At 48.8% G+C, this 23909-nt stretch overlaps 2 protein-coding genes across 2 annotated transcripts in view; one reads left to right on the plus strand and one right to left on the minus strand.

Annotated features, from left to right (window-relative positions):
• Positions 1–422: 422 nt before the first annotated feature.
• On the minus strand, positions 423–3933 carry dmac2l (distal membrane arm assembly component 2 like). Its single transcript, XM_071366835.1, has 5 exons — positions 3806–3933; positions 2733–2852; positions 2317–2525; positions 1202–1373; positions 423–947 (listed from the first exon to the last, which is right to left on the minus strand). The coding sequence occupies exons 2-5, from the start codon at positions 2840–2842 to the stop codon at positions 833–835; spliced, it is 606 nt and encodes a 201-aa protein (XP_071222936.1). The 5' UTR covers positions 2843–2852; positions 3806–3933; the 3' UTR covers positions 423–832.
• Positions 3934–3942: 9 nt separating this feature from the next.
• Positions 3943–23909, plus strand: part of l2hgdh (L-2-hydroxyglutarate dehydrogenase) — a 35468-nt gene continuing 15501 nt past the window's right edge. Inside the window, exons 1-7 of the mRNA XM_071366828.1 lie at positions 3943–4188; positions 13668–13783; positions 14056–14207; positions 15489–15620; positions 20849–21011; positions 21118–21152; positions 21358–21525. Of these exons, the coding sequence (XP_071222929.1) occupies positions 4100–4188; positions 13668–13783; positions 14056–14207; positions 15489–15620; positions 20849–21011; positions 21118–21152; positions 21358–21525 (855 nt within the window). The 5' untranslated portion in view covers positions 3943–4099. The remainder of the gene's footprint in view (positions 4189–13667; positions 13784–14055; positions 14208–15488; positions 15621–20848; positions 21012–21117; positions 21153–21357; positions 21526–23909) is intronic.

Consider the following 23909-nt stretch of genomic DNA (forward strand, 5'->3'; position numbering starts at 1 on the left):
GTGGCCACACCAGTTCTGACCCAATCTCCTACCTTTAAAAAAAATGAACAGTTTAAGTGACCACATCTGTATTCCCAGTCATGTGAAATCTATAGATTAGGGTCTAATGAATTTATTTCAATTGACTGATTTCCTCATATGAACTGTGACTAAAATTATTGCGTTTATTTTTGTTCAGTATAAATGTAGTTTCTGATCGAGCCGACATCGGCAGCGTTGACTGTGTATGCAGTCGCCGCGGGAACATTACCTTACGGATTGGATTGAATAGAGCCCTAAGACATTTAAACATAGTAATGATTCATCAAATACACTGCTATCAGAAGACCGGAGCTAAGGACTTCTATAGGCGTCTACTCTTGGACATGTTACAAATGATAAATAATTTCTTATCTAATGAATCAATGAAATCCACAGCCTTGTTTACAGTCTAAGTACTTTTTAAATGGAGTCATATTTAATAAACAATTCCTGTCATACTTATGTTTCAGTCAATATCAATACAGTCCAGTTGAAAACATGTTGCGATAGTAATCTCATTTGTCCCGTGTCCCACATGTGTTTGTGCCATCTTGCCAACTCCTATGGTCATGCTAATGACCGTAGGCCATAGAGTACTGGCCCATGGCAAGACAGCACCAACAGATCTGGGACCAAGGTCGTATTCACTAGAAACCAAACGGGAGAAGGTAAAAAGGGACCAAAACAGCAATTCAAATTTGCTTCAAAACAACGTGCATCATCTGGTCATCATGACACGACCCGCTGTGCCAGACTGTCCCTCTGTGTCTGTCAAGTCACAGCCTGTGGTTGTGGGTTCATCCTCAGTCTGTCAGACCAGATCCAGCTCTATGTCCAGCCCAGGTAGAGCCGTCTGGAGTCTCTCCACGGTCTTCTCCTTCTCCACCACTCCCGGCAGGTCGCTGAGGTACAGATGTTCTAGACTCCTGGGAGATTGTCAAACTTAATATACACACACTAATATAGTCAAGTCGTCATGGAGACTGGTCATGAGAAAAGCCTTGTGCCGGAACGTCAACATGAAAACAGCCTCCACTATAACCCCACCGTGTTGTTTGTTTCTATAGTATGTAGCTTCAGGGGATCAATATCCACTGATTTTTTTTTATTATTTGACTCGTTGGCATATAGTACAGTCCAACTTCCATAATGATGTTCCCAGGCACAGTAGCAGACCCACCTGAGTTTATGCAGGGCGATGATACCCTTGTCAGTCACGTTCCCACAGGAGACCACCTCCATCTTGTACAGGCTGGCCTGTAGGTTCTCTATGGTGCTTATTCTCTCTAAGCAGGCATCCTCTATGTACATACTCTTGTTGAGTTTCAGCTCTTCTACATGCTCTAGTCCATCTGGGAGGGGAAACATCGAATTTAACATACTTTTAATTTTAACAGCTTGGTCCCAGATCGGATTGTGCTATATTGCCAACTCTTATGGTCATTTTGGGGCGGCAGGAAGCCTAGTGGTTAGAACGTTGGGCCAGTAACCGAAACGTTGCTAGATCGAATACCCGAGCTGACAAGGTAAAAATCTGTCGTTTTGCCCCTGAACAATGCAGTTAACACTGTTCCTAGGCCGTCATGGTAAATAAGAATTTGTTCTTAACCGACTTGCCTAGTTATATAAAAAAATAAAAAATTGCCATGACAAGTCACAGGATGTTGCAATACAGCACAAAGATCTGCGACCAGGCTATAGAGGGCTCTATAGAGGTTTCTCTGAGCCCAGTGCAAAGCATGCCAGACCAGGCCGGGCAGGGTGCCGGGCCGGGCAGGGTGACAGACAGTGTTCTCAGTCTCGCTTCCTGGTGTAAAACATCCTGCTCTCCTGCGTCACTCACCAGGTAAACAGTCTGGAAGACACTAACTTTCACCCTCACCTCTCACTTTCTCCTAACACGCCCAGGTGTCGGATTGTATGGGATTAGCTGAACATTATTAAAGCCAACCATATGGAACTGAAATCTTTTTCTTGTTAAAAATACCAAATGACAGCATTCTATTCACCCCCCACCAGGGCATGCAATGCTTAAATTAAAAGTGAATAATTGATAATAGAAGACTGTCTATTAATAAATTGATTTGTATTTAGTCAAAGTCACTAGAACAGACACTAGTGTCTTGTGTCAAACTGTAAACACAAATTGAGTAGCTGCTCAGCGTAATCACGATATCTGGTTCTGAGAACAGTGAGACCTCTGCCACAGGATTTCACCTCACCGTCGAGGCTAGCGAGACACCAACACCAAAAAAGGCTTTTTTTGAGATTGGAAGGCTGCATTGGAAAACGTACCCAGGTGATCGAAGCCTTTGTACATGATGCAAGAGTCTGTGGCGTCGATGCCCTGGATCTTGTATCGTCCCAGAGGGCCAGTGGGCAGGCCGTTGTAGTCGTGTTGCCAGCGGTCGAACCCTTGGAACCTCACCTTGGCACCGCACCTCGTCAGCCACTCTGCGGCAGCACGGTCTGGGCCCACCGCCTTGATACGCTCATAGTCTACTCTGGTGACAAGAATACAATCACTAGTAATACATAAAGAATATAGTCATTACTACCTCAGGTCTGTGGACCACAATACAGCTATTAGTACATGACTAATAAGTCACTCCGGATAAGAGTGTCTGCTAATATGTCAAATGTAATGTATTCTGTAAGCTAAAATCTAGTATTAGATGCTGTTGATCAGGACTGATGATTGTGTCACTCACTTGTTGAAGACAGCATTGAGCCATCCCCAGAACGGTCTGCTGCCCTCAAGTGACAGAGTTTTCTGTGAGGCGAGAACGGTCTGCAGTGCTGCCTTGGACAGCAGCCTCATATCTTCAGGTCTGAAAGACATTACATAGTATTATATTACTGCGACAGCAGCCTCATATCGTCAGGTCTGAAAGACATTACATAGTATTATATTACTGCGACAGCAGCCTCATATCGTCAGGTCTGAAAGACATTACATAGTATTATATTACTGCGACAGCAGCCTCATATCGTCAGGTCTGAAAGACATTACATAGTATTATATTACTGCCAGCCTCATATCTTCAGGTTTGAAAGACATTACATAGTATTATATTACTGCGACAGCAGCCTCATATCGTCAGGTCTGAAAGACATTACATAGTATTATATTACTGCGACAGCAGCCTCATATCTTCAGGTTTGAAAGACATTACATAGTATTATATTACTGCGACAGCAGCCTCATATCGTCAGGTCTGAAAGACATTACATAGTATTATATTACTGCGACAGCAGCCTCATATCTTCAGGTCTGAAAGACATTACATAGTATTATATTACTGCGACAGCAGCCTCATATCTTCAGGTCTGAAAGACATTACATAGTATTATATTACTGCGACAGCAGCCTCATATCTTTAGGTCTGAAAGACATTACATAGTATTATATTACTGCGACAGCAGCTTCATACCGTGTAATGTCTTTCAGACCTGAAGATATATGTTGAGGGGTGTCCTCTACTGTAAGACTGATGGGCTTTTTAAATGAGTTGTCAAAAATGTTACAATCGACACACTAATTTAGAATGATGTCTAAACAATGAAGCACGTTGCGTTGATCCAGACAGATAAACTAAATTAATCCTAGATAAACTGTTTGTTAGAAGGCATTAGCTAACAACGCTGCAGACAGTTACCAATGGCGCAGCACCACACAAGACACACATAAAGAAAACAACTTGCTTAAAACATAAAAAGGGCCAAACAATCAAGGTGTGAGATTGCATTCGTTGACGTATTTGTTAACTGATACTTCACTTACCTTGCGTTCACCAGTCAGTTAGCTAGTGTATTTACATTGCGAGCATGTCTCCAGTGTTCTGAACTTTAACCCTTTTACGTAGGAGAGACGCGCCTTGCCATTGGCTCCTCGAAGTGGGTGAAGGGGCAAAGGGGCAGAGCTTCGTGGCAGCAAGGAATTTGATTATGACTGCCATAGCAAGAGAAACCTTGTGGACAACTGCTGTTTAATTAAAACATATTCACACAACATGTGTGCACGGCAATTGATGTTACTGTCAAAGCTAGTATAGGTTGCTATTCAATCTCTGTCGAAATGATACGGACACTAAACAGCGCGTCATTGGCTGCTTTATTTGCAACCGTGCCAAAGTCCACGACCTGCAGAACAGCTAGAATACACAGGTGAGTGGAGACAGACCGGTGAGTGTGTGTGTGTGCAGAGGTGGGAACGTACCAAATTGTCTAGCCTAGGCAGCTGCTAGTGGGCTTTATGGATCTTGACTAACGAGACTATGATCTGGGCTTGATGTGCACAGCCGGTATGTTCGCAAGCTCCTGACACCTTTGCTAACAGTAGGGCTGTCTACAACAACAACAAAACATCTTGGTCAACCGAAAGTCGTCAGTTCTTTCGACCAACCGATAGACACACCCTATGTGTTTTAATAAAATCAACAAAACGCATTGAGCTTGTCTGACTTACGTTTTGATGAAATAAGACAAATGCCTCACGAAGACGCCAGAGATCTAATTAACCAGAAGGGAGAAAAAAAACATTAACCTGGCCTTCCTGTGACACCGGTGTCCTGGGGGGCAGGGGGGCAGGCAGTGTGCCCCTGGTGATGCGTTGGGCAGACCACACCACCCATTGGAGAGACGTGCGATTGCGTGCGATTGCGGGCGGTGCATTTGCCGTACCAGGCGGTGATACAGCCCGACAGGATGCTCTCAATTGTTCATCTGTAAAAGGTTGTGAGGGTCTTAGGGCTCAAGCTGAATTTCTTCAGCCTCCTGAGGTTGAAGAGGCACTGTTGCACCTTCTTCACCACACTGTCTGTGTGGGTGGACCATTTCAAATTGTCAGTGACGTGTACGCCGAGGAACTTGAAGCTTTCCACCTTCTCCACTGCGGCCCCATCGAAGCCTACAACTGTTGTGTCGTCTACAAACTTGATGATTGAGTTGGAGGCGTGCGTGGCCACGCAGTCATGGGTGAACAGGGAGTACAGAAGTGGGCTGAGCACGCACCCTTGTGGGGCCTCTGTGTTGAGGATCAGCGAAGTGGAGGTGTTGTTTCCTACCTTCACCAACTGGGGGCGTCCCATCAGGAAGTCCAGGACCCAGTTGCACAGGGCGGGGTTCAGACCCAGGGCCCCGAGCTTAATGATGAGTTTGGAGGGTACTATGGTGCTGAATGCTGAGCTATAGTCAATGAACAGCATTCTGACATAGGTATTCCTCTTGTCCAGATGGGATAGGGCAGTGTGATTGCATCGTCTGTGGATCTATTGGGGCGGTAATCAAGCTGAAGTGGGTCTAGGGTGTAGTAAGGTAGAGGTGATATGATCCTTATCTAGCCTCTCAAAGCACTTTATGATGACAGAAGTGAGTCCTATGGGGCGATAGTCATTTAGTTCAGTTACCTTTGCTTTCTTGGGTACAGGAACAATGGTGGACATCTTGAAGCAAGTGGGGACAGTAGACTGGGATAGGGAGAGATTGAATATGTCTGTAAACACTCCAAGCCAGCTGGTCTGCGTATGTTCTGAGGACGCGGCTAGGGATTCCGTCTGGGCCGGTAGCCTTGCGAGGGCTAACTCGCTTACAATGTCTTATTCACGACGGCCACAGAGAACGAGAGCCCACAGTCCTTGGGACTGTAGACCCTGCCACATACGTCTCGTGTTTGAGCTGTTGAATTGCGACACCACTATGTCTCTGTACTGATGTTTTGCCAGTTGCTTTTTGCCTTACGGAGGGAATAACTACACTGTTTGTATTCAACCATATTCCCAGTCACCTTGCCATGGTACTACTGGTGATATATGTAATGGGGAATTGATATAGACTAACAATCAAACAATTAAAATCAAATGTTTTTTGTCACATACGCCGAATACAACAAGTGTAGACCTTACAGTGAAATGCTTACTTTCAAGCCCTTAACCAACAATGCAGTTTTAAGAAAATTAAGTGTCAAGTAAAGAAAATGGATAAGTAACAAATAATTAAAGAGCAGCAGTAAAATAACAATAGTGAGGCTATAAATATCAAATCAAATATGCAGGGGGTATATATGACTTTTTAGGGCCTTCCTCTGACACCGCCTGGTATAGAGGTCCTGGATGGCAGGAAGCTTGGCCCCAGTGATGTACTGGGCCGTACGCGCTACCCTCTGTAGTGCCTCATGGTCGGATGCCGAGCAGTTGCCATACCAGGGCGGTGATGCAACCAGTCAGGATGCTCTCGATGGTGCAGCTGTAGAACCTTTTGAGGATCTGAGGACCCATGCCAAATCTTTTCAGTTTCCTGAGAGGGAATAGGCTTTGTTGTGCCCTCTTCATGACTGTTTTGGTGTGTTTGGACCATGATAGTTTATTGTTGATGTGTACACTATGGAACTTTACTAACAACATGCCACTGACAACAAAGCCAGAGTGTCTATGTATGCGGATGATTCAACACTATACACGTCAGCTACTACAGCGACTGAAATGACTACAACACTTAAAGAGCTGCAGTTAGTTTCAGAATGAGTGACAAGGAATAAGTTAGTCCTAAATATTTCTAAAACTAAAAGCAATGTACAGTGGGGAGAACAACATTTACATTTAAGTGTATATACAGTGGGGAGAACAAGTATTTGATACACTGCCGATTTTGCAGATTTTCCTACTAACAAAGCATGTAGAGGTCTGTAATTTTTATCATAGGTACACTTCAACTGTGAGAGACAGAATCTAAAACAAAAATCCAGAAAATCACATTGTATGATTTTTAAGTAATTAATTTGCATTTTATTAGAAGTCTGTCTATAATAAAGTGATGCTCTGCCTTCTTAACAGCACTATCAACAAGGCAGGTCCTACAGGCCCTAGTCTCTACCTTCTTAACAGCACTATCAACAAGGCAGGTCCTACAGGCCCTAGTTTCTACCTTCTTAACAGCACTATCAACAAGGCAGGTCCTACAGGCCCTAGTTTCTACCTTCTTAACAGCACTATCAACAAGGCAGGTCCTACAGGCCCTAGTTTCTACCTTCTTAACAACACTATCAACAAGGCAGGTCCTACAGGCCCTAGTTTTGTGGCACCTGGACTACTGTTCAGTAGTGTGGTCAGGTGCCACAAAAAAAGGACTTAGGAAAATTACAATTGGCTCAGAAATTGCAATTGGCAGCACGGCTGGCCCTTGGATGTAGACAGAGAGCTAATATTAATAACATTCATGTCAATCTCTCCTGGCTCAAAGTGGAGGAGAGATTGACTTCATCACTACTTTTATTTATGAGAGGTATTGACATGTTAAATACACCGAGCTGTCTGTCTAAACTACTGGCACACAGCTCGGGACACCCATGCATACCCCACAAGACATGCCACAAGAGGTCTCTTCACAGTCCCCAAGTCCAGAACAGACATTGGGAGGCACACAGTACTACATAGAGCCATGACTACATGGAACCTCTATTCCACATCAAGTAACTGATGCAGCAGTAAAATTAGGGTCGGAATTTTTCCGTGGGAAGTTAAGCCCTGGAATTTGGGTAATTTTGCTTAAATTCATCAAAAAAGTTAGCTTCTAACAGTGGACCTTTTTTTGTGTGGGATACACAAAGAAATTCTAGGTCTTGTGGCATATTTTGGTTAAACTATCCCCAATTCAATGGAATTCAATTCAATGCAACCCTCTGCATGCACAGTACACTCTTCCATCACATGTACAGCTGATTCTCAAGATCTTGCACACTAATGAGATGCTATTGAGCCCACACTACTACACTGTCTGAGCCAAGGACTACATGCTTTCCGGTATGTTTTTTACAATACTGGGTGGAGTGAATATATTTTATGACATAAATAATTTTTTGCATACACCCCTCCAACCAGACATGCTTTATCTACTCATTGGCTGGATGCAGAGTTCAGAGTTCAAGTGAAGGTCAAGCAAATCATACAGAAAGCAGACTGTATTGCAATCATCTCTGATGGGTGGTCGAATGTTCGTGGGCAAGGAATAATTAACTACATCATCTCCACCCCTCAACCAGTATTCTACAAGAGCACAGACACAAGGGACAACAGACACACCGGTCTCTACATTGCAGATGAGCTGAAGGCAGTCATCAATGACCTTGGACCACAGAAGGTATTTGCACTGGTGATAGACAATGCTGCGAACATGAAGGCTGCTTGGTCTAAAGTGGAGGGGTCCTACCCTCACATCACACCCATTGGCTGTGCTGCTCATGCATTGAATCTGCTCTTCAAGGACATGACACTGAAAACAATGGATACAGTCTACAAGAGAGCCAAGGAAATGGTTAGGTATGTGAAGGGTCATCATGTTTGACAGTCTCCTGGAGGGGAAGGAGTCTCTCCAAGAAATGGCCATATCACAGTCTGCCGATATGGACAGCCCCATCAAGAGGATCCTCCTGGATGATGTATTTTGGGAGAGAGTGGTAAGCAGCCTGAAACCTATAGCAGTAGCCATTGCACAGATTGAGGGAGACAATGCCATCCTGTCTGATGTTCAGACTCTGCTTGCAGATGTAAGAGAAGAAATCCATACTGCCCTGCCCACTTCACTGTTGCTCCAAACAGAGGAAACTGCAGTTCTGAAATACATCAAAAAGCGTGAAAACTTCTGCCTGAAGCCCATACACGCCGCAGCGTACATGTTGGACCCCAACTATGCTGGCAAGAGCATCCTGTCTGGTGCAGAAATCAACAAGGCCTATGGTGTCATCACTACCGTGTCTCGCCACCTTGGCCTGGATGAGGGCAAGGTTCTTGGCAGTCTGGCGAAGTACACTTCCAAGCAAGGGCTTTGGGATGGAGATGTAATATGGCAGTCGTGCCAACATATCTCATCAGCCACCTGGTGGAAGGGACTTTGTGGATCTGAGGCTTATTCCCTGTTGCCTCCAAATCCCACCAACATCAGCTGCCTCAGAGCGCAACTGGTCCATGTTTGTAAAGATGCCTTCAATTGAGTGGTGAGGAGGAGTCTACTGTGTCCGGAAGCAACTTCACCATTTAAGTTTTGGGTTTCAGTTTCACTAAAACATTTTTTTAAAACAAAGCTGGTTATGGGCTCCAGAGTGGCGAAGCGGTCTAAGGCACTACATCGCAGTGCTAGAGGCGTCACTACAGACCCTGGTTCGATCCCGGGCTTTATCTCAATCGGCCATGATCGGGAGTCCCATAGGGTGGCGCACAATTGGCCCAGCGTCGTCCGGGTTCGGGTAAGGTTTGGCCGGGGGGCTTTACTTGGCTCCTCACGCTCTAGCGACTCCTTGTGGCAGGCCGGGCGCCTGCAGGCTGACCTCGGTCGTCAGGTGAATGGTGTTTCCTCCGACACATCGGTGCAGCTGGCTTCCGGGTTAAGCGGGTGGGTGTTAAAAAGCACGGTTTGGCGGGTCATGTTTCGGAGGACGCATGACTTGACCGTCGCTCGTTGGGGAGTTGCAGCGATGAGACGAGATCGAAATTGGGGAGACAAATGTATTATTTAATCATATCGTTATAAGCTTTGTTTTACTATTGACAGTTACAGCTGATTTCAGGATTGTATATCGATTCGCTCTCCTTAAATATTTTGTATTCATTTCAGTCTCTGAATTGAACTTTCCGTTCACAACTCCTGATATTAGGGCATAAAAACTACAATCTGTCTCCTGAATGAACCTAGTGCGCATGTACACCTGTCTATATCCAGTCCCCAAGCTCCTCGTTTTCCCTGGCTAAACTAGCTGAACTATGCTAGTTTACATCCTCATTGTCAAACTTCAGAAATACTGCACCCTCAACTTCAACTCCTTTTACTAGTTATACTCTCATGTAAACTAAGACATTTGCTGGAAATAAACATTATTATTATTTATTGTTTTGTTGAATAGTCGTGTCGTAAGACAACGGTGGCGAAGGATATCATTTGCTACTTAACGCGGATCCAGTGTCAGTTTGGAGATCCATTTGGCGTAGGGTTCGCTAGACATTTCTGACTGGTCTTGGAACTGTGACAACAGGCAGCTTCTCCCCGCTCTGCTCAAAGGGATATGTAGTGATGTTACCAACACAACCAGATATGTACACAGTCTTGTATCCCTTTAACCCTTAAAAAAAAAAAAACTGATGTCATATTTGTTGATTTTTAAATCTGACTTTATTAGTATAATGAGTAACCCAGGAATGTCACAAGTTAAATAGCAACTCTACAGAGATTCCAATGGCTACCATGAATAACTAATTTACTTCCTGATACGACGGATCCACTCCACGGAGCTCCTGATTAGCATGGAACCACATCACTAGTATCCGCATCTGTAAGTTCAGGAATACAAGTTCTGTCACCTTGAAGTGACTTAAAGTGTCTGAGTAGTATGAATAGGAAGTGATGACTTCTTTCTGGAACTTTATTCTGTTAGGGTTAGGTAAGGATTCTGTTTCTCACTGGATCATTCCTGGATTAGATGAGGATGTGGGCTTGATGGTAGAAACTATTTAAAAGTGATCTAATGCAGTGTCCTGGATGACTGCTAATGAACCCTCACCTGTCCCTTAATGATGACTACTAATGAACCCTCACCTGTCCCTTTGATGACTACTAATGCACCCTCACCTGTCCCTTAATGATGACTACTAATGCACCCTCACCTGTCCCTTAATGCTGACTACTAATGCACCCTCACCTGTCCCTTAATGATGACTACTAATGCACCCTCACCTGTCCCTTAACGCTGACTACTAATGAACCCCCACCTGTCCCTTAACGATGACTACTAATGCACCCTCACCTGTCCCTTAATGCTGACTACTAATGAACCCTCACCTGTCCCTTAATGCTGACTACTAATGAACCCTCACCTGTCCCTTAATGCTGACTACTAATGAACCCTCACCTGTCCCTTAATGCTGACTACTAATGAACCCTCTCCTGTCCCTTAATGCTGACTACTAATGAACCCTTCACCTGTCCCTTAATGATGACTACTAATGCACCCTCACCTGTCCCTTAATGCTGACTACTAATGAACCCACACCTGTCCCTTAATGCTGACTACTAATGAACCCTCACCTGTCCCTTAACGATGACTACTAATGAACCCTCACCTGTCCCTTAACGCTGACTACTAATGAACCCTCACCTGTCCCTTAACGATGACTACTAATGAACCCTCACCTGTCCCTTAACGCTGACTACTAATGAACCCTCACCTGTCCCTTAACGATGACTACTAATGCACCCTCACCTGTCCCTTAATGCTGACTACTAATGAACCCTCACCTGTCCCTTAATGCTGACTACTAATGAACCCTCACCTGTCCCTTAATGCTGACTACTAATGAACCCTCACCTGTCCCTTAATGCTGACTACTAATGAACCCTCACCTGTCCCTTAATGCTGACTACTAATGAACCCTCACCTGTCCCTTAATGCTGACTACTAATGAACCCTTCACCTGTCCCTTAATGATGACTACTAATGCACCCTCACCTGTCCCTTAATGCTGACTACTAATGAACCCTCACCTGTCCCTTAATGCTGACTACTAATGAACCCTCACCTGTCCCTTAACGATGACTACTAATGAACCCTCACCTGTCCCTTAACGCTGACTACTAATGAACCCTCACCTGTCCCTTAACGATGACTACTAATGAACCCTCACCTGTCCCTTAACGCTGACTACTAATGAACCCTCACCTGTCCCTTAACGCTGACTACTACTGAACCATCACCTGCCCGTTACCGCCGACTACTAATGAACCCTCACCTGTCCCTTAACGCTGACTACTACTGAACCATCACCTGCCCGTTACCGCCGACTACTAATGAACCCTCACCTGTCCCTTAACGCTGACTAATAATGAACCCCCACCTGTCCCTTAACGCTGACTAATAATGAACCCTAACCTGTCCCTTAACGTTGACTAATAATGAACCCTCACCTGTCCCTTAACGCTGACTAATAATGAACCCTCACCTGTCCCTTAACGCTGACTAATAATGAACCCTAACCTGTCCCTTAACGTTGACTACTACTGAACCATCACCTGCCCGTTACCGCCGACTACTAATGAACCCTCACCTGTCCCTTAACGCCGACTAATAATGAACCCCCAACTGTCCCTTAACGCTGACTACTAATGAACCCCCACCTGTCCCTTAACGCTGACTACTAATGAACCCTCACCTGTCCCTTAACGCTGACTACTAATGAACCCTAACCTGTCCCTTAACGCTGACTACTACTGAACCATCACCTGTCCCTTAACGCTGACTACTAATGAACCCTCACCTGTCCCTTAACGCTGTCTACTACTGAACCATCACCTGTCCCTTAACGCTGACTACTAATGAACCCTCACCTGTTCCTTAACGCTGACTACTAATGAACCCCCACCTGTCCCTTAACGCTGACTACTAATGAACCCCCACCTGTCCCTTAACGCTGACTACTAATGAACCCTCACCTGTCCCTTAACGCTGACTACTAATGAACCCTAACCTGTCCCTTAACGATGACTACTAATGAACCCTCACCTGTCCCTTAACGCTGACTACTAATGAACCCTAACCTGTCCCTTAACGATGACTACTAATGAACCCTCACCTGTCCCTTAACGATGACTACTAATGAACCCTCACCTGTCCCTTAACGATGACTACTAATGAACCCCCACCTGTCCCTTAACGATGACTACTAATGAACCATCACCTGTCCCTTAACGATGACTACTAATGAACCCTCACCTGTCCCTTAACGATGACTACTAATGAACCCTCACCTGTCCCTTAACGCTGACTACTAATGAACCATCACCTGTCCCTTAACGCTGACTACTAATGAACCCTCACCTGTCCCTTAACGCTGACTACTAATGAACCATCACCTGTCCCTTAACGCTGACTACTAATGAACCATTACCTGTCCCTTAACGCTGACTACTAATGAACCCTCACCTGTCCCTTAACGCTGACTACTAATGAACCCTCACCTGTCCCTTAACGATGACTACTAATGAACCATCACCTGTCCCTTAACGCTGACTACTAATGAACCCTCACCTGTCCCTTAACGATGACTACTAATGAACCCTCACCTGTCCCTTAACGATGACTACTAATGAACCCTCACCTATCCCTTAACGATGACTACTAATGAACCCTCACCTGTCCCTTAACGATGACTACTAATGAACCCTCACCTGTCCCTTAACGATGACTACTAATGAACCCTCACCTGTCCCTTAATGATGACTACTAATGAACCCTCACCTGTCCCTTAATGCTGACTACTAATGAACCCTCACCTGTCCCTTAATGCTGACTACTAATGAACCCTCACCTGTCCCTTAACGCTGACTACTAATGAACCCTCACCTGTCCCTTAACGCTGACTACTAATGAACCATCACCTGTCCCTTAACGCTGACTACTAATGAACCCTTAACCTGTCCCTTAATGATGACTACTAATGCACCCTCACCTGTCCCTTAATGCTGACTACTAATGAACCCTCACCTGTCCCTTAACGATGACTACTAATGAACCCTCACCTGTCCCTTAACGCTGACTACTAATGAACCCTTCACCTGCCCGTTACCGCCGACTACTAATGAACCCCTGATGACATGCCTTTGTGTTGCAGTACGTATGATGTGGCTGTGGTGGGTGGAGGCATCGTGGGCCTGGCTTCAGCCAGAGAGCTCATCCTCAGACACCCCACGCTTAGCTTCATTCTGCTGGAGAAGGAGAAGGACCTGGGTACGTGGTGGTTAGGGGAGGGAGGGGTCACTAACTTGACCTTCATGTTAGCCTGGGGTGCATTCATTAGTCGTACACCGTTGCAAAAACATTTTTGCACTGTTCCATAACGGAAAACATTTCCCAAGGAAAACAAGTTTCTATTGTGCCACTCTGTCCTGGTCTCATCAGCCAAACACGTTTTCTATGTTATTACCACAGTTCTTCTTTGTGCTCATCTTTTCCCTACAACCTTATTGGGGAATTAACACTGTTCCGTGTCCCGTCCTCAGCCATCCACCAAAGCGGCCACAACAGTGGTGTGATCCACAGTGGGATTTACTATACCCCTGGGTCTCTGAAGGCCCGTCTCTGTGGCAAAGGGGCCACTATGGCCTACGAATACCTGGACAAGAAAGGACTCCCCTATAAGAGGTGTGGAAAGGTGAGTTCTCTCAAATACGTCTAATTCACATTGGGTTTGGCCTTATGTTGTTGTTGTTGTGGTTTAGTAAATATTGATGAGTAGACGTATCGCTTGGATTTGGACCTCAAACTGTTTTCTTCCCCTAAAGCACCTAGTAGCTGAATTTAGTATATTCTTCTATGCAGGTCCCCCGCTTGCAAAAGGAGGTTTCTAACCTCAAGGTTGAACAATGGTTAAAGGTTATAGTAAGGTTAAATAAATATAAAAATAATCGTAGTATTTGCTAGTATCGTTTCACAGTTTGTGCATGACACGTTTCACCATAACCGGTATACTATTTACAGTATATCCAGAGAGTATGTCAATGCTAATCAGATCATTGGGGGGGGGTGTTGATGTAGCTCGGTGTGCGATTTGTATTTATGGTCTAATTTCATTGTATTTACCTGCAATAACTGGTTTACAGGGTCGTGGCTTCTTGCATAGCGGTTAGAGCGTTGGGCCGGTTAGAGCGTTGGGCCGGTTAGAGCGTTGGGCCGGTTAGAGCGTTGGGCCGGTTAGAGCGTTGGGCCGGTTAGAGCGTTGGGCCGGTTAGAGCGTTGGGCCGGTTAGAGCGGTGGGCCGGTTAGAGCGGTGGGCCGGTTAGAGCGGTGGGCCGGTTAGAGCGGTGGGCCGGTTAGAGCGGTGGGCCGGTTAGAGCGTTGGGCCGGTTAGAGCGTTGGGCCGGTTAGAGCGTTGGGCCAGAAACCGAAAGGTCGCTGGTTCGAACACCCAGAGACGACAAAATGAAAAAAAAATCTGTCGATGTGCCCTTGAGTAAGGCACCTTACCCTAATTTGCTCCAGGGGTCGCTGTACTACTATGACTGACCCTGTAAAACAACATATTTCACCGCATCTATCCGGTGTATATGACAATGCAACATTAAAAAAAAAATATATAATACTGTCTCTTACTGTATAATACTGTCTCTTCCTGTATATCACTGTATAATACGGTCTCTTCCTGTATAATACGGTCTCTTCCTGTATAATATGGTCTCTTCCTGTATAATTCGGTCTCTTCCTGTATAATTCGGTCTCTTCCTGTATAATTCGGTCTTTTCCTGTGTAATACGGTCTCTTCCTGTATATCACTGTATAATACGGTCTCTTCCTGTATAATACGGTCTCTTCCTGTATAATACAGTCTCTTCCTGTCTCTTCATTCCGGCTCCTATGTGGTGTTTCTGTTGTTCTTTGAAAAATAAATAAAAAGTTGATCACAACATATTTTCTGTTCCTGTCTGTGTGTTGGCAGCTGATCGTCGCTGTGGAGCGAGAGGAGATTCCCAGGCTCAAAGCGCTGTACGAGCGAGGACAGAAGAACAACGTGCGTGACCTCACCATGATAGACGCCAAGGGGATCCGAGAGAGAGAGCCCTACTGCAGGGTGAGAGAGAGAGCCCTACTGCAGGGTGAGAGAGAGCCCTACTGCAGGGTGAGAGAGAGCCCTACTGCAGGGTGAGAGAGAGCCCTACTGCAGGGTGAGAGAGAGCCCTACTGCAGGGTGAGAGAGAGCCCTACTGCAGGGTGAGAGAGATAGAGAGCCCTACTGCAGGGTGAGAGAGATAGAGAGCCCTACTGCAGGGTGAGAGAGAGCCCTACTGCAGGGTGAGAGAGAGCCCTACTGCAGGGTGAGAGAGAGCCCTACTGCAGGGTGAGAGAGATAGAGAGCCCTACTGCAGGGTGAGAGAGAGCCCTACTGCAGGGTGAGAGAGAGCCCTACTGCAGGGTGAGAGAGGGAGAGAGCCCTACTGCAGGGTGAGAGAGAGCCCTACTGCAGGGTGAGAGAGGGAGAGAGCCCTACTGCAGGGTGAGAGAGAGCCCTACTGCAGGGTGAGAGAGGGAGAGAGCCCTACTGCAGGGTGAGAGAGGGCCTTACTGCAGGGTGAGAGAGAGCCCTACTGCAGGGTGAGAGAGAGCCCTACTGCAGGGTGAGAGAGGGAGAGAGCCCTACTGCAGGGTGAGAGAGGGAGAGAACCCTACTGCAGGGTGAGAGAGGGAGAGAGCCCTACTGCAGGGTGAGAGAGAGAGAGAGCCCTACTGCAGGGTGAGAGAGGGAGAGAGCCCTACTGCAGGGTGAGAGAGAGAGAGAGCCCTACTGCAGGGTGAGAGAGAGAGAGCCCTACTGCAGGGTGAGAGAGGGAGAGAGCCCTACTGCAGGGTGAGAGAGGGAGAGAGCCCTACTGCAGGGTGAGAGAGGGAGAGAGCCCTACTGCAGGGTGAGAGAGGGAGAGAGCCCTACTGCAGGGTGAGAGAGAGCCCTACTGCAGGGTGAGAGAGGGCCCTACTGCAGGGTGAGAGAGGGCCCTACTGCAGGGTGAGAGAGAGCCCTACTGCAGGGTGAGAGAGAGCCCTACTGCAGGGTGAGAGAGAGCCCTACTGCAGGGTGAGAGAGAGCCCTACTGCAGGGTGAGAGAGAGAGAGAGCCCTACTGCAGGGTGAGAGAGAGCCCTACTGCAGGGTGATAGAGAGAGAGAGCCCTACTGCAGGGTGAGAGAGAGCCCTACTGCAGGGTGAGAGAGAGCCCTACTGCAGGGTGAGAGAGAGCCCTACTGCAGGGTGAGAGAGATAGAGAGCCCTACTGCAGGGTGAGAGAGAGCCCTACTGCAGGGTGAGAGAGATAGAGAGCCCTACTGCAGGGTGAGAGAGGGAGAGAGCCCTACTGCAGGGTGAGAGAGAGCCCTACTGCAGGGTGAGAGAGAGCCCTACTGCAGGGTGAGAGAGAGCCCTACTGCAGGGTGAGAGAGATAGAGAGCCCTACTGCAGGGTGAGAGAGGGAGAGAGCCCTACTGCAGGGTGAGAGAGGGAGAGAGCCCTACTGCAGGGTGAGAGAGAGCCCTCCTGCAGGGTGAGAGAGAGCCCTACTGCAGGGTGAGAGAGATAGAGAGCCCTACTGCAGGGTGAGAGAGGGAGAGAGCCCTACTGCAGGGTGAGAGAGAGCCCTACTGCAGGGTGAGAGAGGGAGAGAGCCCTACTGCAGGGTGAGAGAGGGCCCTACTGCAGGGTGAGAGAGAGCCCTACTGCAGGGTGAGAGAGAGCCCTACTGCAGGGTGAGAGAGGGAGAGAGCCCTACTGCAGGGTGAGAGAGGGAGAGAGCCCTACTGCAGGGTGAGAGAGGGAGAGAGCCCTACTGCAGGGTGAGAGAGAGAGAGAGCCCTACTGCAGGGTGAGAGAGGGAGAGAGCCCTACTGCAGGGTGAGAGAGAGAGAGAGCCCTACTGCAGGGTGAGAGAGAGAGAGCCCTACTGCAGGGTGAGAGAGGGAGAGAGCCCTACTGCAGGGTGAGAGAGGGAGAGAGCCCTACTGCAGGGTGAGAGAGGGAGAGAGCCCTACTGGAGGGTGAGAGAGGGAGAGAGCCCTACTGCAGGGTGAGAGAGAGCCCTACTGCAGGGTGAGAGAGGGAGAGAGCCCTACTGCAGGGTGAGAGAGGGCCCTACTGCCGGGTGAGAGAGAGCCCTACTGCAGGGTGAGAGAGGGAGAGAGCCCTACTGCAGGGTGAGAGAGGGAGAGAACCCTACTGCAGGGTGAGAGAGGGAGAGAGCCCTACTGCAGGGTGAGAGAGAGAGAGAGCCCTACTGCAGGGTGAGAGAGGGAGAGAGCCCTACTGCAGGGTGAGAGAGCGAGAGAGCCCTACTGCAGGGTGAGAGAGAGAGAGCCCTACTGCAGGGTGAGAGAGGGAGAGAGCCCTACTGCAGGGTGAGAGAGGGAGAGAGCCCTACTGCAGGGTGAGAGAGGGAGAGAGCCCTACTGCAGGGTGAGAGAGAGCCCTACTGCAGGGTGAGAGAGGGCCCTACTGCAGGGTGAGAGAGGGCCCTACTGCAGGGTGAGAGAGAGCCCTACTGCAGGGTGAGAGAGAGCCCTACTGCAGGGTGAGAGAGAGCCCTACTGCAGGGTGAGAGAGAGCCCTACTGCAGGGTGAGAGAGAGAGAGAGCCCTACTGCAGGGTGAGAGAGAGCCCTACTGCAGGGTGATAGAGAGAGAGAGCCCTACTGCAGGGTGAGAGAGAGCCCTACTGCAGGGTGAGAGAGATAGAGAGCCCTACTGCAGGGTGAGAGAGAGCCCTACTGCAGGGTGAGAGAGATAGAGAGCCCTACTGCAGGGTGAGAGAGGGAGAGAGCCCTACTGCAGGGTGAGAGAGAGCCCTACTGCAGGGTGAGAGAGAGCCCTACTGCAGGGTGAGAGAGAGCCCTACTGCAGGGTGAGAGAGATAGAGAGCCCTACTGCAGGGTGAGAGAGGGAGAGAGCCCTACTGCAGGGTGAGAGAGGGAGAGAGCCCTACTGCAGGGTGAGAGAGAGCCCTCCTGCAGGGTGAGAGAGAGCCCTACTGCAGGGTGAGAGAGATAGAGAGCCCTACTGCAGGGTGAGAGAGGGAGAGAGCCCTACTGCAGGGTGAGAGAGAGCCCTACTGCAGGGTGAGAGAGGGAGAGAGCCCTACTGCAGGGTGAGAGAGGGCCCTACTGCAGGGTGAGAGAGAGCCCTACTGCAGGGTGAGAGAGAGCCCTACTGCAGGGTGAGAGAGAGCCCTACTGCAGGGTGAGAGAGGGAGAGAACCCTACTGCAGGGTGAGAGAGGGAGAGAGCCCTACTGCAGGGTGAGAGAGAGAGAGAGCCCTACTGCAGGGTGAGAGAGGGAGAGAGCCCTACTGCAGGGTGAGAGAGAGAGAGAGCCCTACTGCAGGGTGAGAGAGAGAGAGCCCTACTGCAGGGTGAGAGAGGGAGAGAGCCCTACTGCAGGGTGAGAGAGGGAGAGAGCCCTACTGCAGGGTGAGAGAGGGAGAGAGCCCTACTGCAGGGTGAGAGAGGGAGAGAGCCCTACTGCAGGGTGAGAGAGAGCCCTACTGCAGGGTGAGAGAGGGAGAGAGCCCTACTGCAGGGTGAGAGAGGGCCCTACTGCAGGGTGAGAGAGGGAGAGGGCCCTACTGCAGGGTGAGAGAGGGAGAGGGCCCTACTGCAGGGTGAGAGAGGGAGAGGGCCCTACTGCAGGGTGAGAGAGGGAGAGGGCCCTACTGCAGGGTGAGAGAGGGAGAGGGCCCTACTGCAGGGTGAGAGAGGGCCCTAATGCAGGGTGAGAGAGGGAGAGGGCCCTACTGCAGGGTGAGAGAGGGCCCTACTGCAGGGTGAGAGAGGGCCCTACTGCAGGGTGAGAGAGGGAGAGGGCCCTACTGCAGGGTGAGAGAGGGAGAGGGCCCTACTGCAGGGTGAGAGAGGGAGAGAGCCCTACTGCAGGGTGAGAGAGGGAGAGAGCCCTACTGCAGGGTGAGAGAGGGAGAGAGCCCTACTGCAGGGTGAGAGAGGGCCCTACTGCAGGGTGAGAGAGGGAGAGGGCCCTACTGCAGGGTGAGAGAGGGAGAGGGCCCTACTGCAGGGTGAGAGAGGGAGAGGGCCCTACTGCAGGGTGAGAGAGGGCCCTACTGCAGGGTGAGAGAGGGAGAGGGCCCTACTGCAGGGTGAGAGAGGGAGAGGGCCCTACTGCAGGGTGAGAGAGGGCCCTACTGCAGGGTGAGAGAGGGAGAGGGCCCTACTGCAGGGTGAGAGAGGGAGAGGGCCCTACTGCAGGGTGAGAGAGGGAGAGAGCCCTACTGCAGGGTGAGAGAGGGAGAGAGCCCTACTGCAGGGTGAGAGAGGGAGAGAGCCCTACTGCAGGGTGAGAGAGGGAGAGGGCCCTACTGCAGGGTGAGAGAGGGCCCTACTGCAGGGTGAGAGAGGGAGAGGGCCCTACTGCAGGGTGAGAGAGGGAGAGGGCCCTACTGCAGGGTGAGAGAGGGAGAGGGCCCTACTGCAGGGTGAGAGAGGGAGAGAGCCCTACTGCAGGGTGAGAGAGGGAGAGAGCCCTACTGCAGGGTGAGAGAGAGCCCTACTGCAGGGTGAGAGAGGGAGAGAGCCCTACTGCAGGGTGAGAGAGGGAGAGAGCCCTACTGCAGGGTGAGAGAGGGAGAGGGCCCTACTGCAGGGTGAGAGAGGGAGAGGGCCCTACTGCAGGGTGAGAGAGGGAGAGAGCCCTACTGCAGGGTGAGAGAGGGAGAGAGCCCTACTGCAGGGTGAGAGAGGGAGAGGGCCCTACTGCAGGGTGAGAGAGGGAGAGGGCCCTACTGCAGGGTGAGAGAGGGAGAGGGCCCTACTGCAGGGTGAGAGAGGGAGAGGGCCCTACTGCAGGGTGAGAGAGGGAGAGGGCCCTACTGCAGGGTGAGAGAGGGAGAGGGCCCTACTGCAGGGTGAGAGAGGGAGAGGGCCCTACTGCAGGGTGAGAGAGGGAGAGGGCCCTACTGCAGGGTGAGAGAGGGAGAGGGCCCTACTGCAGGGTGAGAGAGGGAGAGGGCCCTACTGCAGGGTGAGAGAGGGAGAGGGCCCTACTGCAGGGTGAGGGAGAAGGGCGGAGAGTGTGAACGAGACGGCATTCAAGTCTCTTTACTAAGGTGCTTCATAGTGAAAGTCCAAGGTTGAGTCTGAAATTACACCCTATTGCCTTTACAGAGCACTACTTATGGCCTGGTTTGGAAATGACGTCATATTCCCTGGTCAAAAGTAGTGCTCTTTATAGCGAACAGGGTGCCATTTGGTACACAGCCCAGGGTAAGAGTATCAGTGTAAACGCCTTATGGTTAAACTCTTCCGTCCAGGGTCTGCTGGCCCTGGACTCTCCCTACACTGGCATCGTGGACTGGAGGCTGGTGTCACTGGCATACGGCAAAGACTTCCAGGAGGCGGGAGGGACCGTGGTTACTGAATATGAGGCATGTGACATGGCCATGGTGAAGGAAAGCCCCGCGGGTAACACTGACGGTATCTGTTCCTTACTTTCCTCACCTCACAGAACACTCATAGATTTGATGAAAGGTGGGATGCATTTGTGAATGTTTTATTATTTTTTTCTTTCAAAACATTTCAGGAATGAAATATCCCATCGCTATCAGAGACTCAAAGGTAGGTGTGTGTGTGTGTGTGTGTGTGTGTGTGTGTGTGTGTGTGTGTGTGTGTGTGTGTGTGTGTGTGTGTGTGTGTGTGTGTGTGTGTGTGTGTGTGTGTGTGTGTGTGGTAAAATGCCATGGAAATGACTATCAGAACTTTCTTTGTTTGTTTTTAAGTTGTAACTAGTGTGTGTGTGTGGGTGTGTGTGTGGTCTCCTCAGGGTAAGGAGGTAAGGTGTCGGTATGTGTTGACCTGTGGTGGTCTCTACTCTGACCGCCTCGCTCAGATCTCTGGCTGCAGTCCAGACCCTCGTATTGTCCCCTTCAGAGGAGATTACCTGGTCCTGAAGCCTGAGAAGCACTATCTGGTCCGGGGAAACATCTACCCTGTAAGTCCCATAGAACACCATCTACCCTGTAAGTCCCATAGAACACCATCTACCCTGTAAGTCCCATAGAACACCATCTACCCTGTAAGTCCCATAGAACACCATCTACCCTGTAAGTCCCATAGAACACCATCTACCCTGTAAGTCCCATAGAACACCATCTACCCTGTAAGTCCCATAGAACACCATCTACCCTATAAGTCCCATAGAACACCATCTACCCTGTAAGTCCCATAGAACACCATCTACCCTATAAGTCCTCTAGAACACCATCTACCCTGTAAGTCCTATATAACACCATCTACCCTGTAAGTCCCATAGAACACCATCTACCCTGTAAGTCCCATAGAACACCATCTACCCTGTAAGTCCCATAGAACACCATCTACCCTGTAAGTCCTCTAGAACACCATCTACCCTGTAAGTCCCATATAACACCATCTACCCTGTAAGTCCCATAGAACACCATCTACCCTGTAAGTCCTCTAGAACACCATCTACCCTGTAAGTCCCATAGAACACCATCTACCCTGTAAGTCCCATAGAACACCATCTACCCTGTAAGTGCAATAGAACACCATCTACCCTGTAAGTCCTCTAGAACACCATCTACCCTGTAAGTCCTCTAGAACACCATCTACCCTGTAAGTCCTCTAGAACACCATCTACCCTGTAAGTCCTCTAGAACACCATCTACCCTGTAAGTCCCATAGAACACCATCTACCCTGTAAGTCCCATAGAACACCATCTACCCTGTAAGTCCTCTAGAACACCATCTACCCTGTAAGTCCTCTAGAACACCATCTACCCTGTAAGTCCTATAGAACACCATCTACCCTGTAAGTCCTCTAGAACACCATCTACCCTGTAAGTCCTCTAGAACACCATCTACCCTGTAAGTCCTATAGAACACCATCTACCCTGTAAGTCCCATAGAACACCATCTACCCTATAAGTCCTCTAGAACACCATCTACCCTGTAAGTCCTCTAGAACACCATCTACCCTGTAAGTCCTCTAGAACACCATCTACCCTGTAAGTCCTCTAGAACACCATCTACCCTGTAAGTCCTCTAGAACACCATCTACCCTGTAAGTCCTCTAGAACACCATCTACCCTGTAAGTCCAATAGAACACCATCTACCCTGTAAGTCCTCTAGAACACCATCTACCCTGTAAGTCCTCTAGAACACCATCTACCCTGTAAGTCCCATAGAACACCATCTACCCTGTAAGTCCCATAGAACACCATCTACCCTGTAAGTCCTCTAGAACACCATCTACCCTGTAAGTCCTCTAGAACACCATCTACCCTGTAAGTCCCATAGAACACCATCTACCCTGTAAGTCCTCTAGAACACCATCTACCCTGTAAGTCCTCTAGAACACCATCTACCCTGTAAGTCCTCTAGAACACCATCTACCCTGTAAGTCCTCTAGAACACCATCTACCCTGTAAGTCCCATAGAACACCATCTACCCTGTAAGTCCTCTAGAACACCATCTACCCTGTAAGTCCTATATAACACCATCTACCCTGTAAGTCCTCTAGAACACCATCTACCCTGTAAGTCCTCTAGAACACCATCTACCCTGTAAGTCCTCTTGAACACCATCTACCCTGTAAGTCCCATAGAACACCATCTACCCTGTAAGTCCTCTAGAACACCATCTACCCTGTAAGTCCTCTAGAACACCATCTACCCTGTAAGTCCTCTAGAACACCATCTACCCTGTAAGTCCTCTAGAACACCATCTACCCTGTAAGTCCCATAGAACACCATCTACCCTGTAAGTCCTCTAGAACACCATCTACCCTGTAAGTCCTCTAGAACACCATCTACCCTGTAAGTCCTCTAGAACACCATCTACCCTGTAAGTCCTCTAGAACACCATCTACCCTGTAAGTCCTCTAGAACACCATCTACCCTGTAAGTCCCATAGAACACCATCTACCCTGTAAGTCCTCTAGAACACCATCTACCCTGTAAGTCCTCTAGAACACCATCTACCCTGTAAGTCCCATAGAACACCATCTACCCTGTAAGTCCTCTAGAACACCATCTACCCTGTAAGTCCTCTAGAACACCATCTACCCTGTAAGTCCCATAGAACACCATCTACCCTGTAAGTCCCATAGAACACCATCTACCCTGTAAGTGCAATAGAACACCATCTACCCTGTAAGTCCTCTAGAACACCATCTACCCTGTAAGTCCTCTAGAACACCATCTACCCTGTAAGTCCTCTAGAACACCATCTACCCTGTAAGTCCTCTAGAACACCATCTACCCTGTAAGTCCCATAGAACACCATCTACCCTGTAAGTCCCATAGAACACCATCTACCCTGTAAGTCCTCTAGAACACCATCTACCCTGTAA

Source organism: Salvelinus alpinus, chromosome 25, assembly GCF_045679555.1.
Source record: "Salvelinus alpinus chromosome 25, SLU_Salpinus.1, whole genome shotgun sequence".
Lineage (NCBI taxonomy): Eukaryota > Metazoa > Chordata > Actinopteri > Salmoniformes > Salmonidae > Salvelinus > Salvelinus alpinus.

Bases quoted from the DNA above. Each gene is read 5' to 3' on its own strand.
- dmac2l (XM_071366835.1), bottom strand. From the start codon at position 2,842: ATGAGGCTGCTGTCCAAGGCAGCACTGCAGACCGTTCTCGCCTCACAG. The intron at 1,374-2,316 runs GTACGTTTTCCA...TTCCCCTCCCAG, and splicing joins CAAAGGCTTCGATCACCTGG to ATGGACTAGAGCATGTAGAA. The intron at 948-1,201 runs GTGGGTCTGCTA...ACAATCTCCCAG, and splicing joins ATCGCCCTGCATAAACTCAG to GAGTCTAGAACATCTGTACC.